This window comes from Indicator indicator, chromosome 26 (assembly GCF_027791375.1).
Source record: "Indicator indicator isolate 239-I01 chromosome 26, UM_Iind_1.1, whole genome shotgun sequence".
NCBI lineage: Eukaryota > Metazoa > Chordata > Aves > Piciformes > Indicatoridae > Indicator > Indicator indicator.
Window position 1 is genome coordinate 1,359,931 of NC_072035.1, and position 16,738 is coordinate 1,376,668.

Sequence of the window (16,738 nt, forward strand, 5' to 3'; positions counted from 1 at the left end):
CTCCAGCAGGACTGAAACACTAAAGGAGCTGATTGGACCATTTTCAGCTAAATAGTTCCCTCAGATGCCAGAGGCCTGCTCCTGCTCAGCCTCCTTTGCAAAAAAGGCTTCCAGGTCCATTAGCTTCTGACTCAGAAGAGCATCTAGCTCTGCGCTCTGCGGCGCAGCTCTCTTTGCCCGGGTGCAGCTGCCCACCGCTTTGATTTTGCCTCGTGTCCTCCTCTTCCGGGGAAGAGTAAAGTCCTGGAACTCTAGAATCCGCTTTCTCTTCTGCTGGCTGACAGAGATGAAGTGTCCGTTCTTCTCCTTGGGCTCCTCAAAGATGGTTTCCAAGCTCCTGGTGAAAGCAAAGGCAGAACTCATGAATAGTCATGAAGCGGGTAACCACCTCACAGGAGAGGAGTTCTGGGGGATCTCCCAGCCCAAGTAAACACAATTCTAACATGGATGTTTTTACAGTCCCCCACAGCCTCTTGTATTGCAAACTCATCTGCAGCTTTCACCTCCTACAACTGCACATTATTGCTAGCTACACTATTTGTAACTGGTGCAGAATTTCTTTTTGTCGTCTGGAATTCAGTTCAAAAGCACAATTACAGAATCTTGATTTTCCAGAAGAAAGAGATTGGAACATTAAAATGTAGCAGTTCTGATAATCATGCTCTGCTTGATGGGCAGGCAGTGATTCTTAGTGCTAGAAAGAACATTTAGCTGCCTTTGAATTTTGAACGAGTAAGTCCTGTACTGGGATGGAGGCTGGAATGGATCAGTAGATTAAAAAAAAAAAAATCCCTACAAACTTACAGTGAAACAGCTGCAAAGCCTCAGTCCACATTCTCTTACACTCATCCCCACCCAAAGAGCAAAAGGGCTTATTGTGCAATTAGCTTTCTCTACCACTTCAAACTAGAGCAATTTTAAAACAATTTATCTCCTTCTTAGCTTGCAGATCCCTTTAATCTTCTCTCTCTGCCCAAGTCATTTACATTTGTTTTCTCATGAGGAAGCAGAACCAACCTGGCTGGAGGAGGGGACTTATAGTTCTTGTTTGTGTAAATTTCTTCTAAACTAAATTCTTTCTTCTTAAGCCTGAAAAAAGTAAAGAACAAATCAATCAAAAAAGAAGAATTTTAAAACTGCCTCTCTTCACAAGCAGCTTTGCAAGAAACAAGTATGGCTTGCTTTCTGTGCCTAAACACTGATTATGCTTTAACTAACTGGGGACAGGGTGGAATGAAAAATGAGGTGGCTTAAGTACCTCATTTCACACAGTGTTTTCATGGGGTCTGGGTCAAGTCTTGCCATTTCTGCAGGGCTCAATGCTCCTTCTAGCAGCCTGTGATGTTTTGAGATAGTGATGCTCAAATGAAGGAAGGGAAATCCCTTCCCCGGTCACTTTCTGGAAGCTAAGGAAAGGCTTTCATTACAGTTTAGCACATGAACATTTCATCTGGAGACTGATTTTGAAGGTTAGTTATTGACACTTCCTTGGCAAGCTGATCCTCTGAAGAAACGCATTCTGTCAGAGCTGGCACTTCTGGCTTAGAGTCATCAAAACACCAGGTGACTAACAGGACAAGCTTTATCCATACCTGCCACTGTGGTCACCCATTTTACACAGAACTAATGTTTCCTTCAGACCATATTCCACAAAGAAAGAAGTCTGACACAGTTAGCACCAACAAATCACTTTGTCTCGCTCTGCCTTCTTTTCACTGCATGCTTTAGCAAGATGGACTTTTTTCTTCTTTAGAAAATCATGCTGTTGCAGCTTTAGTTTGACATATTTTGCCTAAACCCCAGTCAGCAGTTCCTATCCCATAAGCTTTATTTATCCTTTCTTACTTGGAGAAAGCTATGTTCAAAGACCTATTTAATTTCTCGGTCTTTCATAGGGCCGGCAGTGCTGTGTCAGTCTGCTCTTGCCAAGGGAGCAACCCTCAGACATGGCTCAGCTGGCAGCATACAGAACATTTGCAAGAAAGAGAAGCAGCTGCTGAATGATGACACTGTCAGGCAGGAGGTGTAACCAAGAGAAGCTTTGTGAGTCCACTCAAAAGATCCTGCTCACCTTTTTGGTTTGGGCAGTCCCATTGGAGTAAGGTTGGGGTCTGGCTTAGGAACAGTTTTCCTGATGCGGATCTGTGAGACTTTCTTTGGCCTCTTCTCTGGCTCAGTCTTAAAAATAATAATAAAAAAAAAAGGTTAAAGTGAAGAAAATGATGACCACACTTGTCAGAGGATTCCCTTTTATGCTGGGTATGCATTAGCTTTAGAATCAACATTCCTCTTTGGTTTGCAACCTTCTTTCTGCTTAATTAAAAGAAAGCAGCAGCACAGACCAAGACCAGCAGCCTGTTTTCTCTCCTACTCTTTAAGATTTACTACCTCAGCCACAGCTTTGGAGAACGAAGCAGCTGAGATAAATAAAATCTAAGGTGAACTCACTTTTTTCAGTTCTGTGTCATCTTGGGATCCAAGACAGGCTGGGATGGACACACTGGCATCATCGAGGGCATGCACCTGGAGCTCAGATGCTGAAAGCCTGCGGGGGCAAGGCAATGGTTCTGGAAGTGAGCAAGGCTTTGGTAACAGAAGAGGGAATGAGGCTTCCAGGCTGTAAGAGAAAACAAAGGCACATATGGAGAATAAGCCCCAAGCTATGCTGCAACAGCACTGCATGCTCCCAGCTGATGTTCCTGCATTGTAATATGGGCACAGCCAGCCATGAATTCACAGCAACTACCCAACTCTTTCTGCAGTGCACAGACACAACCAACAACTGCTGCACAGCCTGCACTGATCCTGAAACTGAGCTGCTGGTGCACCTACCATGCAATTTCAAACCCACTCCTGTCCCTTTCATACAGCCAAACATTTTTCTTCTCTATTTCAGGTAAAGTGGTCAGGAATTGGAATGTGCTGCCCAGGGAGGTGGTTGAGTTGCTAACCCTGGAGGTGTTTAAAAGTCATTTGGATGTGGTGCTTGGGAATATGGTTTAGGGGTGAACCTTGCAGAGTGGGGTTCTTGGTTGCACTTGGTGATCCTGAGGGTATTTTCCAACCTGAATATTTCTGTGATTAGTAATTACTGATAGAAAGAGATTAATTCTCCTTCTCTAACAGCAAATTCCTTGGACACCACTATTAATTATGCTTTCTGTTTACAGGTAAACTTAAAACATAGCTTTTCTATCTGCCATCCCAACACTGAGCGAGGATGAAGGAAGCCTCAGGAGCTAAGGTCCAGCTGCTCAGAGAGGAAGAACACATATCCAAGTAAGGAAACAAGCTGCTTCTTCAGTGTCACACATTCATTGGATGAGAAGGGGCATGACACGGCCGTAAGTAACATGGTTTGCATTAATGCCCCTGCACACTTCTCCACTAACATTTTAATTGGAGAACTATTCTTGGAGTGAAGTGCCAAAAGCTGAAAGCCAAATTGACATAAGCAAGGTGTTTCTGAGAGAGTTGATGATCCCACCACTCAGAATCAACATCAAAGTCCCGGAGCCTCACCATATCTCATGACCTGCAGTCTGCAGCGCTTCCACGCTCTGTACAGGTAGGTGTGGTATCATGGCATAGCTGGTTCAAAAGAAGAATGAAAAACAAAAAACCAAAACAGACAGCAATTAGGTCTACGCTATAAAAAAAGATGAAGGAAAAAATATCAATATAAATTGGACTGTAAGACAAAAAATGCTAATATCAGAACAGGAATAAAAGAGTAAACACAAGGGCAAGCCACATCTGCCATTCAGCCCACTGTGCTTCGCTGACAGGAAAACCCTGCTCTCACTGAAAGGTGGTAGTGATGAGGAAGATGCAGAAAGAGGGAGACAGTAGTAGCCTAGATGTAACTGTTTCTGTGAAAGCCTGTATTCCTCATTCAAAACCTTCAGTTTCTTAAAGTAACCAAACCCCTTGGCTACTAGAGAAGACAGTGCACAGAGGCACCAGGAACAAGAGAAAGGAAGGATTTGTTGGAGATGAGCTGCCTGTTTTCTCTAACCCCCACAATCTCGCTTCAATCTTTTTTAATTGATTGGAAGAACATTCCACAAGGCTTGGTGGTTACCACAACTCTGTGGCATAAATGTCAGCACAGGAGCTTTAAGTCCTTTAATATTAAGCATTATTTCTGTGCCCACACTATTAATAGCATGGAAAAAAATTCATTAAACCCCTAAAGTTGGGCCAGGTTTTATGACATAAAACAGTAAATCCTGTACTTGCTGTTTTTCCAGACTAAATGTATTTTACTGCTCTGCAGTGAAGATGCAGTTGGACTAGAGTGATAGGAAATAAATGAAAACCAACTATGGTGGCATCTCAGACAATAAGTCCAAACACAAGGAGGTCAGAAAGATCCATGTCTTGTGTTTGTCATTTCATATCAGCATCTCCATCCACAGTGTATCAGACCCTTGGGTGCCAGATTCAGAGCTGTTTTCTGCAATAATGATAATAAAAAACTACAGAGAGAGGAAAAAAAAAAACCAAACACTGCAGAAATGTTTAATCCAAGTGAGCATTAATTAGAAAACAGATTTAATTTCAAGAATGCTTTATTACTGCTAGTGGAAGTGACAGAAGATTTTTAGGCAGGGCAACTACTGATTTTCCTTGTGTCTAAAATTACTGAAAGAACTTAAAGAGCACAAGTCTCTTCCAGAAGAAAATGGTCTGCAGAGAACTTGAAGCCAATTTTTAATTTGTCTGGTTTTAATTATCTTAATCCAAACAGGCAAAGATTTTTATCACACTGGAGCTGAGGATGCTTTCATACTGCCCCAAACATACTGCTTGTGTGCTTGCATTTAGAGACCAAACACTTAATTCAGAGGAGATTTGGGTTGCTTTTTTGAGCACACACAAATTTAAGAGAGATTTACTTAATTATCCTTTTGTCACTGCTCCTGTTAATAACTTTAAAGCAAATATTATTATTAGTTGATGAGAAGAGGCTGCCAATCCTCAGCAAAATGAGGCTTAAAATGGTGCAGTATCAGAAATATTAGGTTTTGGCCTTCATGTTGTTTTACAGGCAAACCTTTTTTTGTTTAACTGGAACAGAATTTATTTGCTGCACTTCTTGAAACTTCTGCAACCATTCTTTTCAACTCACTGCATGCTACAGTAACTTCACCTGAAAGAAAATCTGAGTGAGGCAGAAGAATTAAGGCTGCCTCAGACACCCTTGTGAGGGATTTTAGAGAAAACAAGGTGAGTTTTAGACTGTTTTAACTCTGGGTTTTGTTTTCACTTGAACTGATAAGGTTTGATTCGGCTTCTTTCCCTTTGGGATAAAGATCATTCATAGCAAAACATTTGTTTTCAAATTGCCCTTTACATAAAGGAATTCAATCCTCTTACACTTTAGCTAACAGGATATGTTGTAATAAGCTGCCCAGGAGTCTCTAGACTCACATATGGGAGAAAACAGGAGAGCAGAAGTCAGCTCTGGGTAAGATGCCTCAATAGCAGAAAACAGTACGTTCACCTCAGACAGAGGTTGGTTGTAAAAACTTGTTTTGTTTTCAGAGAAGAGCAGCAATATTTTATTTTCAAGTTGTGTGTTCCAGCTGTAGTTCATTGGTACAAATACTTCCAGAGTGCTCATTGGAGCACTGGAAAATTCAGCCTGATATCCTGACTTCACACGGAGTGAGAAATAATGCAGGTCCCCTAGAATGTGCTGCAAACTTGTCACTCTGCCATTAGTCAGAGTCACTCTTCTAGTGCAGACAGTTCCCAGCATGGAGCAGTACTTACATAAGCTTACTCACAGCTTTGGTAATGGAGTAGTACTTACATAAGCTTACTCACAGCCTTGGTAGACATCAGAATTTCTATTAACAAGTGATAAACTTTGAAGTATGTTCTCCATCTGTACACAACAAAATGCAGCAGTAGCTATCTGGCAAGATTTTTGGTTATGTCAAGCTATGACACAGAAGAAGCCAAATTCAACAGTTCTCCAGAGACTGCCACATTAAACAAAAGAATTAATCACTTTTTTACAGTGCTCAGCAGCCTGGAGATTGCCCAGGAATCTCAAGACTAGAAAATCAGTCACTGAGGCACAAAAGGCAAAAGTCTTTGCTCAAGGGCTTGCTAAAATCCTGCAACAGAGCTAGGAACTTCTTGTCTCATTCTGTTTGTGAGTAAAGAGATCTCAGATGTGGACAGCAGAATTAAATTAAATAGAGCAGATTTCAATCCTCTTCCCACTCATAGCCAGTGACAGAAAAATTAATTTCCAACCTGAACTGCAGCTACACTTGCTTGTGCCAACAATACAGGGGGCACAGGCTCCCAAAAAGCACAGCATACATAAAGAGGCTGCAATCAGCACAGAACGGTCATGGAATATGACTGAAAATTTAACTGAATGTCACCCCCCACCCCTTAAGATTCTTCCTGACCTGAAATTGAGCATTTTACAGTGGTTCCAAGTGGCACTTGTGACTCAGACCTCTGAAAAAAACTTTCCTACCTCAGGAATCCAGTTGTTCTGCAGCCACTCTGAATAGACCTAAAGTAGGAGCTCACCTTTCTGCTTTATATATTCTGATGCATGGTGTGTATATTTTGCAAGGGAGAAGAAAATAGAGTTAGCCATTCTGCCAAAACAGGAGAGGGTTACAGAAGTGAAGGCAAATAGATTTCAATTCAGCTAACAGACTGTTCCACAGTGGAAAAAAAAAATCTTCCATGCTGAGCCACTTTTGGAGCAGAATGTGGAGATCTGGAGTCAGGGGAAACTGACCCTGATGTGCAAGCTATAACTCCCCTCTCCCTCCCAAAAGGCAGCAAGCGCCTGCCCGCTGCATCACCTCAGAAATAGGTGGATGGGGTTTACCTGTTGTCGATGACCACACCTGGCTGCCACTTGCAGGGAATGGAATGGAGAGAAGTGATTTCAGAGGGGCAGGCAGAGGGACCGTGCTGGCTCCACATGGAGAGAGCCCTGCCCAGTGAGTATGACAATGAAGAGATGAGGTCATCTGCCACAGAGGGTGGGTGCCTTGCCCCTTTCAGGCCCTGTGCGAACTGTGACATAAAGAGTCTCTGGATGGTAGGAATGTGACTGGTTAAATTTCTTCTTCTGGTCCAAATCCTGTAACATCCAGGGGAAGAAAGTGCTAGCACTGTGTGAAGGCCAAGCATGGAGTAACCTCCTCTTCTTTCAGCTACGGCGTTTCTTCCATGGTCAGGATGAAGGGCAGGAGCCCTGGGGGTTGCTACAGGGCGAGAGGAATCCAGCTCAGCGTTGAGACTGGAACCTTCCTCCAGAGCTGTTGGACCTGAACAGCTCTGAGACAGAAGAAAAGAGAAAGTCCACTCCGAAGGTGGTGCTGCCATTTGCACTGGTCTGTGATGCACAGAGTGCTGGGATGTGATCCCTGTGAGGTCTGGCCCAGGACTGGAGTCCAGTTTTATGTGAAAAGACACTGGGAAAGCCGGGGAATCCAAAAAGGAGGCTAGAGGCTTGTGGCTCAAGTCTGAAAAAAGTATTTTGGTAGATTCTAGAGGATAAAGTGCCAAAGGCTGGAAGCTGAACATCTTGGTGCACCAACTGTCAGCCCAGCGTGAGTGTAAGCTCCTGTTGATGCAGGAAAAGGCTTCCAATAGGTTCTTTGATCTCCGCTGGCTGCACCGCTCGGCCACTGGGAGAATTTCCGAAGGGTATGACAGAGCTTCTAAGTCATGGGTGCCCTTGGCAGGTGCCAGCAGCTTGCTGGCCACGGCAGACAGCCTGCTCAGCAGTGCTGGCTCTTTGGTACATTTCCTAAATTTCAAGCTGTTCAACAAACTGCACCTCTTGGCCCTCCGCCCGGGCACACACACAAAGCTCAGGGCTGCTTCCGCTTCCATTGCCACTGCTCTATGTGGCAAGTACAGAGATTTGAGAAGAGTCTTGTCCTGCTTAGGGAGGACTTCTGGGGGAGCCTCAAAGAAAGGTGAACTTTTCATTTGCTTGGGCTTTCTGACCGTTTTCAGCTGACATAATGTGGGAACCTTTTTGCATGTCCTTCCAGGCTGTATTTTCAATGGAAGAGGTCCTCTTATTTTATTTGTAGTTCTAAAGGCACCAGGGATTCCATCACACCCTAAATTAAGGTTCAGGTTTTCCATTTCCGAATCCTGAGTCTTCACTATCTGTGAACTAATAACATCTGTGGTAATCTTTGGCCTTTTGACTTCTTGTAAAGTGCTACATTGTTTATTTTTACTGATTCTGACAGCAAAAATTTCCTCTGAAGGACCTTGGAGCTTTCTATTTCTTGGTGTCACCAGCTCCTTTGAGGAGCTGCCTAATAGCCCAGAACTGTGCAAGACATGGGGCTGCAGTGTGATTTTGGCTTTCTCTTGGTACCCTGACTTCTGCTGTGGCTGTGTCTTCTCTGGCAGATGCACTTCCACCTTCCCATGCTGCTTCTTTTGTTGAAGTGCCTGGAACTGCTCTGCTTGGTCAAGCCTCTTGAAGCCCAAAACCTTCTGCTCCTTGCAAACAGAATGAGTTGGTTTGGTGTCCTGGCCTCCTGCCCTGCCCTTGAGATGATCTTTGCTCTGTGCATGCAGTTTGTAAGGCACACAGACCTCACTGCCACCCACACAGCTGGGGGGTGACTCTCTGCAGCTGCCTGGTTGCATACTCACTCGTGGGGGAAGCGTGGGCGCAGGCGTGCACTGCAGTCCTAGGGAAGTCTCTGCATCAGCTGCAGCTTCAGCGTGAACACCCTGCATGGCTTCTGAAAGCAGGCTGGCACCTGCCAAGCCTAGGAGCTGTGTATCCTTGTTTCTTTCTTTGGAAAGATTATTTAGGTTAGATCTTGGGATTTCATCCAACACCTCTCCACAATTCTCAGTGCTGAGAGGGACTATTTTGCTGCCAGACTCTTTTGAATCTTCTAACAAGAGTCCTAGACAATCTTTTACACTAGGAAAAGAATCTATAGGCAACTTTTTTCTGGGAGCTACTTCTCTCCCCATCTTCTCTTCCACACGAGTGCTCTTAACCTTCTCTCCACGGAGAGTTCTTTTCTGTAAGGTCACATCTCTGCCTTTTGCAGCTAACACACCACACCCCTCTTTTCTTAGGCTTTCTTTGCTGTGTGCACAAACTCTTGAGCTTTTTGCACCATTCAGAAAGCCAGCTGCCCTGTCACTCCCTGCAGGTGGCATCTCAGCAGCGCTGGCTTTTCTCTTAACAGACGTGGCTACAGAAAGAGGTTTTGTCAATGAAGAATCTTTGCTAAAACCTCTGGCTGAAGCCGAGCCACAGTTCTGTGTCAGTGTTTGCTCAGCTGTCACACACAGCTTTTCTTTCTCAGGCACAGAGGTTCCCCAGCTCACAGCTGGGGGGCTTCCTGAATCCACCCCAGCCCCAGTAAAAGATTCCTGGCTGTCACAGTTTCCAGGATGGGATGGATCAATACCCTGTTGAGCATCACTTTCTGTGCCAGGCTCAAGTGTTAACTGCAGGCAAGAGTTATTTAAGGTAGGTCTTATTCTCAAACAGCTTTGGTTCTCTCTCTCTGAGAGCATTTGGCTATTTTCTGGCTTACACGGGGGACTCTGCTGGGCTGATGAGCAGGGCAAAGATGGGGCATTCACTGTATTCCCCTGCTGCTTCCCCAGCTTCAGCTTTGGCAAAGGTGGCTGTGGTTTGTCTCCTGCCAGCAGTAGCTCTGCTTGCTCTTTTAGACACTGCCGTGAGCAGTGTGGTTTGTCACTAGAGGCATTTGCTTCCAGAGCTCCTTTACTTTCTCTTTCACACCTGCTCTCCTGCTCTTTTAGTTTGATTGTCTTGTCTTCAGTTAAGTGACTGCCAAAGCCCCCACACCCCAAACGCTCCTTGCTTCTCACATCTTTTAGAGAGTCCAGCTCCAACGCCTTGTCTTTCAGGGGTCCCTGCAAACTCTCTTCTCTTGCACATTTCTGACCTAAGGGAGGGAGGTCATCTCTCGTTTTTAACAGTATCTCTTCACTTTGCCTGGAGCAACTGGATAGTTTGTGTCCTTCCACAGAAGGAGCCATTGTTTGTAAGCCAGTGGGTGGTTTATTTAAACTTTCTGAATGTTGCTTGCTGCCTACAACCCGATCACCAAAGTCCCTCCCAGGTGCAAGACAGGGATTTTGCATTGGGCCGAGGGTCTGTTCTGTTCGGCTGGTCTGTGATGTTTGAGCACTCATGCTGGGTGTTGGACATGTGCCCCAGATTGCAGCAGTGCACTCAGGGGGCTTAGCTGGGAGTGCTGACACTTCTTCCTTCTCACCCGTAGCCAGCTCTCTCTCCTTTGGGCCTAATGCAGAGCTGCAAAGCCCAAAATTATCACAAACAATTTCACTGCTGCCTGTTACTCTACCAAGACCAAATCGTTTCACAGCCTCCATGTTCTTATTTGAAACCTCCTCTCTTACCAAGGTAGCAGGAGGCTCTTCTGCAGTATAAGCTGAGCAAGACCTGGGTTTTGCTGTGTCCTTTAGCCCATGCAGATGTGTACCTCTGCTGCTGCAGGCATCTTCAGGAGGAAGAGATCCAAGTGGCCAAGGGAAGTGTACTGCTGGAAAGGTGACTGCCTTCTTGCTGTGATATCCAGCTGAAGCCTCTCCTTCCAAATTACCATTTTCCTCAATGTTCTTATCAACCTCAGCATTAGAATACGAACTGTTCAGGAGAATATCACCCAGACACATGCTCCCTGATAAAACACAGGAAGCGCTGGCAGCTACACACTGCTCTCTTATACTCCACTTATGACAGCTCCCCATGGCACTCTGTTCGTTCTCTGGAGCAGTGACCACAGGCTCTGGATTCCTTGCTGAAGGCTTCATGTTCTTTTGGGAAATTTTCTTTGTCCTAGTGGGGTTATAAAAAGTCCTGGAACTTCCTGAAGGCTGGAGTTCATCATTATGAAGCACAACTTCAGGGCCTTGTTCCCCTGTTGCTCCAGAAGCACCAATTGAGTCTTTTCCAGGTACATTATCCTGAGCCTTGTCCCTGCTTGAAAATTCACTAGCAGGACAGGGAGGACTCTCTTCACAATGAGGTTCTTTTAATTTTTGTGCCACAGGAGGTAGAGTTACATTTAGTGTATAAATCAAATCAGCTTCTTTGCCAGTAGACAAAACGGCATCACTAATAGCTCCTGTAGCTTCAGCTGGACTGTCAGCCAACTCTCCTGGTGTTGTATTACTCTTAGATTCCTTTTGAAAAGTTTGTGCTTCGGGTGAATATTTTTCTGGCTTGGTACTAAAATCCAGACAGCTGTGGCTACTGGGAGAAGGAATTTCACTGGCAGCATTATACAAGCAGATGTCTGTCTGCTCAGCTCCGGGGCAGGCAATGCTGCTCGTTTCCATCCACAGGCTGCTTGTTTTTACATCATCCCTGCAGAAATCACTGGCAGAGAATTGCCACTGGTCCTTTTTCAGTTTAGAACCTTCTGATGGGACCATTTTGAATTTTCCTTTTGAGAACTCCACAGGAGATGCAGCAGCAGAACTCAGAACTGGATCATTTTTAGCACTAGATAATCCTTTGCTCCTTACCACTGAGGTCTGCTCTACTGGTTTGGATGTGGATGTTTGATTTTCTAGAGACTCAGTTCCATGATCACGAAGAGCCTGATTTTTGATGGGTTTGGGAAGATCCTTTTTGGAGGTTTCAGTGACAGTTCCACAGACTGCAGTACTTTGTTTTTCTAGTGGCATATTTCTACAGTCCAGATAACAGAAGCTTTTCAGAACTGAACAGAAAACTTCAGAAGGTTCTGTGGAGAATGTCCTACAGCTTTGTACTGATGACAACTTAAGAGGTTCACCAGGAGTACTGCTTTCTTCATCCTGCTGATAAGTCTGGCAATTAGCAAGTGGTGCACTAAATTCACTACCAGGACTTTGTCCAGGTAACTTTTCTTCTCCAGTCTCCAAAGCAGGTACAATATCACCCCCTGCTCTCAGTGGCATGGCAGCATGGGCTCTCAGCCCTCTATATTCACTTGTCTCTCGTGGATGCTCTGGGGTTGATTCAATGTCCATGCCCTTCAAAGGCTCTAGGAAACCTAACGTGCTGGTTCCTGAAAGCCCAGCTCTGGCCGTGACTGTGCCTGCCTCTGGGCAGGCAGTGCTCTTGGGTGGAAGACCTTTACTCACTCTGTCCTTCCTGCATCCTGCTTTACTAACTATCCTAGTCCCATCAGCCTTCATACCTTGTACTTCTTCAGTGAGCTTTGGCAGAGTTTCAGCTGTCACCTGAATACTTGCTTGTTTTCCTCCTGTGTAAGAACAAAGAAGGCCAATCAGAAGCATGGACTACACTTAGAACGCATTCAGCTAAGTTCCTGTCAGTATTGCACACAATAATGTGTGCAGTGTTGGTTACCAAAATAATTCTGAAGGGAGAATTAACACTAGCAGTTCTGCTGCAAGCCTTTAGAAGACAAACCACCCCACCACGATGCTAAAATGACAAATGCAATCCTTTTCCATACAGACATGCCCCAGGAGCTGCACACATCCAAAGACCTTTCTTTTTCAGACTCCTCTAATACCAAGCTAGGTGCAATGCAGATCCTACAGCTCAATGGATAGGAAGTCCAGGCCAACATCATCATGCTTATTTGTAAAATCAAAGCTCAGAATACAGCTGTGCATTAGCAGCCATCTCTGCTGCTTCCTCAATGAAGGCTTTTTGTCAGTAATTCACCCACAGAGAGATGATGCAGCTTTCATTTGGCCCAACCAGAATAATGAAGGTGCTAAGTGACAAGGTGATAGTTCCTGTAGCACATTCCTATTCAGAACTCCCTAGGAACATATTTGCTCAGACTTTTGCAGATCTTTTTGTTATTTTTTACTAAGGACCAAGACTAGCTGGCATTCCTCAACTAAGTACAAGTTTGGTTATGAGAGCATGGAGGGTTAAAGAAAATCCCTAGTACATGCAGACAAAGTGCAAAGTATTTGGAGCTAGAAGGTCACAATGAAATGAAGAATTAGATTTGTTATGCCTTTCCTTTGGATTCTGCACTTTTGTTTTTAAAGCCCTAGAAAAATTACTGAGTCACACTTTTTCACGTCCTTGCTATTGCTGCTCTCAGATAATCCAGCTTGGAAACCGAAGGAAATGCAAAACATCTGCTGTGAACACCACCTTCTGCTTTAGGGTAGGTAAGTATTTGAAGTAACTAACTAAAACATGTCTTGTACATAAAAGGTCTTCAGGCACCTGTCAGGAAAAAGCAGAGGCTGAAGTTTTCCTATCGTTCTAGCTACACAGGGTAGTAGTTTTCTGCTCTGAAGGAAAGCAAATCAGTTATCCCACCATCACTCAGCACCTTTAAATCAACAAAATTAACCTGGGAGAAAAGCAGGGGTAGACAGGGGATACAACTAAACATGCACCTGTGCTCTTCGGAGAGCCCACGGTCCCAGTGCCACACATTGTCCAAGACTTCACCTCATGCTGCTGCAAGTGAGGGTTCTCCTGAAACAAGACAGAAATATCAGAGAGGATTGATCTGTTTTCTGAAAGCTTTAGCGTGTTTCAGGGCCTGTCCCTGCTGAGTCGGGTTAGTTTTGAATCAGAAACCCACCAAGGAACCTTAGAATGTATCAGCCCTTGCACAGAGGCAGTCTTGGGTTGCAAGTGGTTGGCACAACCCTGGTCATTCCTTCCTGATCCCATCAGTCACCACTCTCACCGCTAAGCAACCATGCATGCAGAACAGATATGTATTCAGCAGCAATCAACATTTGTGATGCAAGCAGCTATAATCTAAGTGTTTTAAAACGCACATTGTCACAAACATGAATCAGAATAACCCAGCCCCAAGCCTACCTCACATCCCCACACCACTGCTGCATGCCTCTGCTAGGACCTGTGCTTTCTCTGCTCTTTAGCAGACCTTGCCCTCGACCACCCCCCATTACTTGCCTCAGAAAAACCACAAACCCAGCAGCAGATGACGTAGGTGTGCTTGTGAGAAACCCCAAACCAAACCCTAACCCCACAACCAAAATACTTTGCACTGGAAAACTGAATGACTGGGGACCATTTAATTCACTTGAATTTCAAGCTTTCAAAAAAAAATCAACCAGATGTCGAAATCCAGAGTCAAAGCCACCCAGCCAGGAGTGTAAAGCATGCTCCTGGGCACCTCACCCAGCTGTCTCCTGGCTGGCATGTGTTCACTCACAGGACTTCTTTTCTCCTCTATGGCCTTTTAGGGTGTGTGAAAATTATTTACTGACTTCACTGAGCATGAAAGTCACCAAAATTCTCAATTTTTAAACAGAGTTTTGTGACTACTCTTTGCCACAGCTTTCAGCAGCCTTTGCCTAGAAGTAACAGTTTTATTATCAGTGTTTGCTAGACAGGAGAAAAAAAGAAGCTGTGAGCAGGAGACAGTCTTTTTTTGAAAGAGGAGCCTAATTTAGATTGATTTCCTCTCTAATGACAAACCAGGATTTTCAAAATGAAGATTAAAACCTGAAATACCCCAGCGGAGCCCCCTTTAGCATTCTAATACTATTCCCTGATTGAAATAACTGTGACTTGGTGGTCGGTGCCTTAACTGGAGATGATGGTACTGTACCCACAGGCCATGGATACTGGGCAAGGAGCTTCTGAAGCCCTTTCTCCTGTGCTCTGCTCCATCCCTGCCTCACACCATGCCAACAAGATTGCAGTGAAGAGTTTGATGTTCTAGAATCTGCTGCTCTGTTGAAGCAGTCTGATTCCTCACTGGACCCATCAGTCCAGTGCAGCTAATGACACAGATGCCAGAAGACACCAATGAGAAACAGTAAATCACTTGGACACAGTCCTCTGCCTAGTCACTCTAACCCCAAATTCCAAATACCACATGGGGATGGACTTTTTGCATTTGCTTACTTGTTCTGACCCACTTTCCCCAGGAGTTAAGGCACAGCATTCAGCATGATAATCCTCAGCAACTTGTGCCTCTTTGTCTTCTTTCTGATATCCATCACTCCAACAGTCTAGTTTCCTAAAGTTTCTTTTTTTGTTTGTTTCATCCTTTTCAAGGTCTCCAGCCTTTAGCAATGCCTCAGTAAGGGATTCTGCTGGCCCATGAGAAATCACCTTGAGCAGATCACCCAAATCCTCTGTCTTCTGGCAAAAGTTTTCTGCTGCAGAAGTCCTGTGATGCTCAGCTGACAGACTGTCACTGTGTCCTAGCACAGGCATGGATACTCCAGACTTTGCATCTAATCCAACATTAGGCTCCGAAACAGCCATGAGTTCAGTGGAGATGCTCTCTGGCAGCCCAGTGCACAACTCCTCTATCACAGCACACACAGAAGAATCGAGGAGAGATTCCACCCCAGATAATAGCATTGGGGCAGCTGCAGATTGGTTGTCCTGAGCCTTCCAGTTTACTCTAAAAATAAAAGCAGTGTTAAATCAACACACATTGGGGTAATCTCTAGGTCAAAAGGAAAATCTTCGTTCTCCAAGATTCAAGCACAGGTGCTGGAGAAAGATACTTCCAAATACCTTCTGAAGAAAGGAGATGGAGAAACGTTTGAGCATCTGAGCAAACACTTCATTACCAAGAGAGGGGAGCACAGACAAAGACATATCCCGAAGGCTTTCTCCCATTCAAACACTTCCCTGCAGACACAACCTCATCTTCTGCAAAACTGGAAAAGAGATCATGGGATTTTCTTACATTTCTAATCTCTGCAAAAAAAACCAACCAACTTTCTTTAGATGTTTTCTGCCTCGAAGCACCCCCTCCTGTGACATCATCCATCACACGCGGTGCCTGGCAGCTCCTCTCACGTAAACACCCGACAGGCTATACACGGGATGCACGGTGCCAGCACTGCTCTGCCACACAGCCCTGCCACTGCTGTCAAGGCCCAGGCCAGTCCAGCAAGACACTGGTCCCCAGCTGTCGCTTCGCAGCGACAGCACTCAGCAGCGCACATCACGCTGGAGAGGCTGGTCTGACACAAGTGCTGTGTGGGCGACAGACCCACGACGTGCGAAGGCCACGGTCCGACCCGCTCCCGAGGCCCTGTGCACGCAGAGGAACCATCGGTTACTCGGTTAACAAAAACACCGGATCACTAGTGGGGCGCTGGGCTCGCTGCTCCCCAGCAAACCAGCCTATACTTAAACAGGTTACACCTGCGCCAGCCTTAGGGGACACATGGGGACGGCTGTCTTTGGGGAGCGATCCCCTTTCCGGCGGTACTCGCTAACCCCAGCCCCGATAAGGAGCTCCGGCTGCGGACAGGGCCGGTGCCGCTCCTTTGTCCGAAGAGCCGCTGCAGAGCGGACAGACTCAGCCCCAGACCACCGGATCCTTCTGCTTCTTCCGAGGTAGAAGCCCCGCTCCAACCCCGGATGGCGGCGGCCCGACCGGCTACGAGACCTGCGACGCCCGTCCCCGGAGTTCTATACCCGCCCAGAGGCACCGCACCAGAGAAGGCCCCTGTTTTCGGTAATTATGCAGCAGCCGGTGCTTCCCCCCGGTGCTGGTAGAAAGCAAGTTGGCCCCGCACAAGCCCTGCCGCGCCCGGGCAGAGCAGGCCCCCTGGCAGCCACTCGCCTTCGACTCGCCGGGGCCACCACCGCCGCCCTCTCCCGACCGGCGGCAGTGGGCAGAAGAGGTGGGTCCGCGCTAGAGACATCCCCACCCCCTCCGTCTGCAGCCCGAATGCGGCATCGCTCCGCTCCCGTTACCTT

At 45.9% G+C, this 16,738-nt stretch overlaps 1 protein-coding gene across 1 annotated transcript; it reads right to left on the reverse strand.

Annotated features, from left to right (window-relative positions):
- Positions 1-42: 42 nt before the first annotated feature.
- PRR14L (proline rich 14 like) lies at positions 43-15,402 on the reverse strand. The gene is made up of 10 exons (XM_054392906.1): positions 15,125-15,402; positions 13,423-13,504; positions 12,172-12,293; positions 8,674-8,711; positions 6,872-7,897; positions 3,523-3,591; positions 2,449-2,617; positions 2,072-2,178; positions 1,018-1,089; positions 43-337 (listed from the first exon to the last, which is right to left on the reverse strand). Exons 1-10 carry the CDS (start codon positions 15,377-15,379, stop codon positions 61-63), a joined length of 2,217 nt encoding a protein of 738 aa, XP_054248881.1. The 5' UTR covers positions 15,380-15,402; the 3' UTR covers positions 43-60.
- Positions 15,403-16,738: the final 1,336 nt, after the last annotated feature.

Excerpts from the sequence above, each read along its gene's own strand:
- PRR14L (XM_054392906.1), bottom strand. The coding sequence starts at position 15,379 with ATGCTATTATCTGGGGTGGAATCTCTCCTCGATTCTTCTGTGTGTGCT. Across the intron at positions 13,505-15,124 it reads ATTTGGGTGATCTGCTCAAG|GAGAACCCTCACTTGCAGCA; the intron begins GTGATTTCTCAT and ends GTCTTGTTTCAG. Across the intron at positions 3,592-6,871 it reads GGTGTGGTCATCGACAACAG|CTATGCCATGATACCACACC; the intron begins GTAAACCCCATC and ends CTTTTGAACCAG.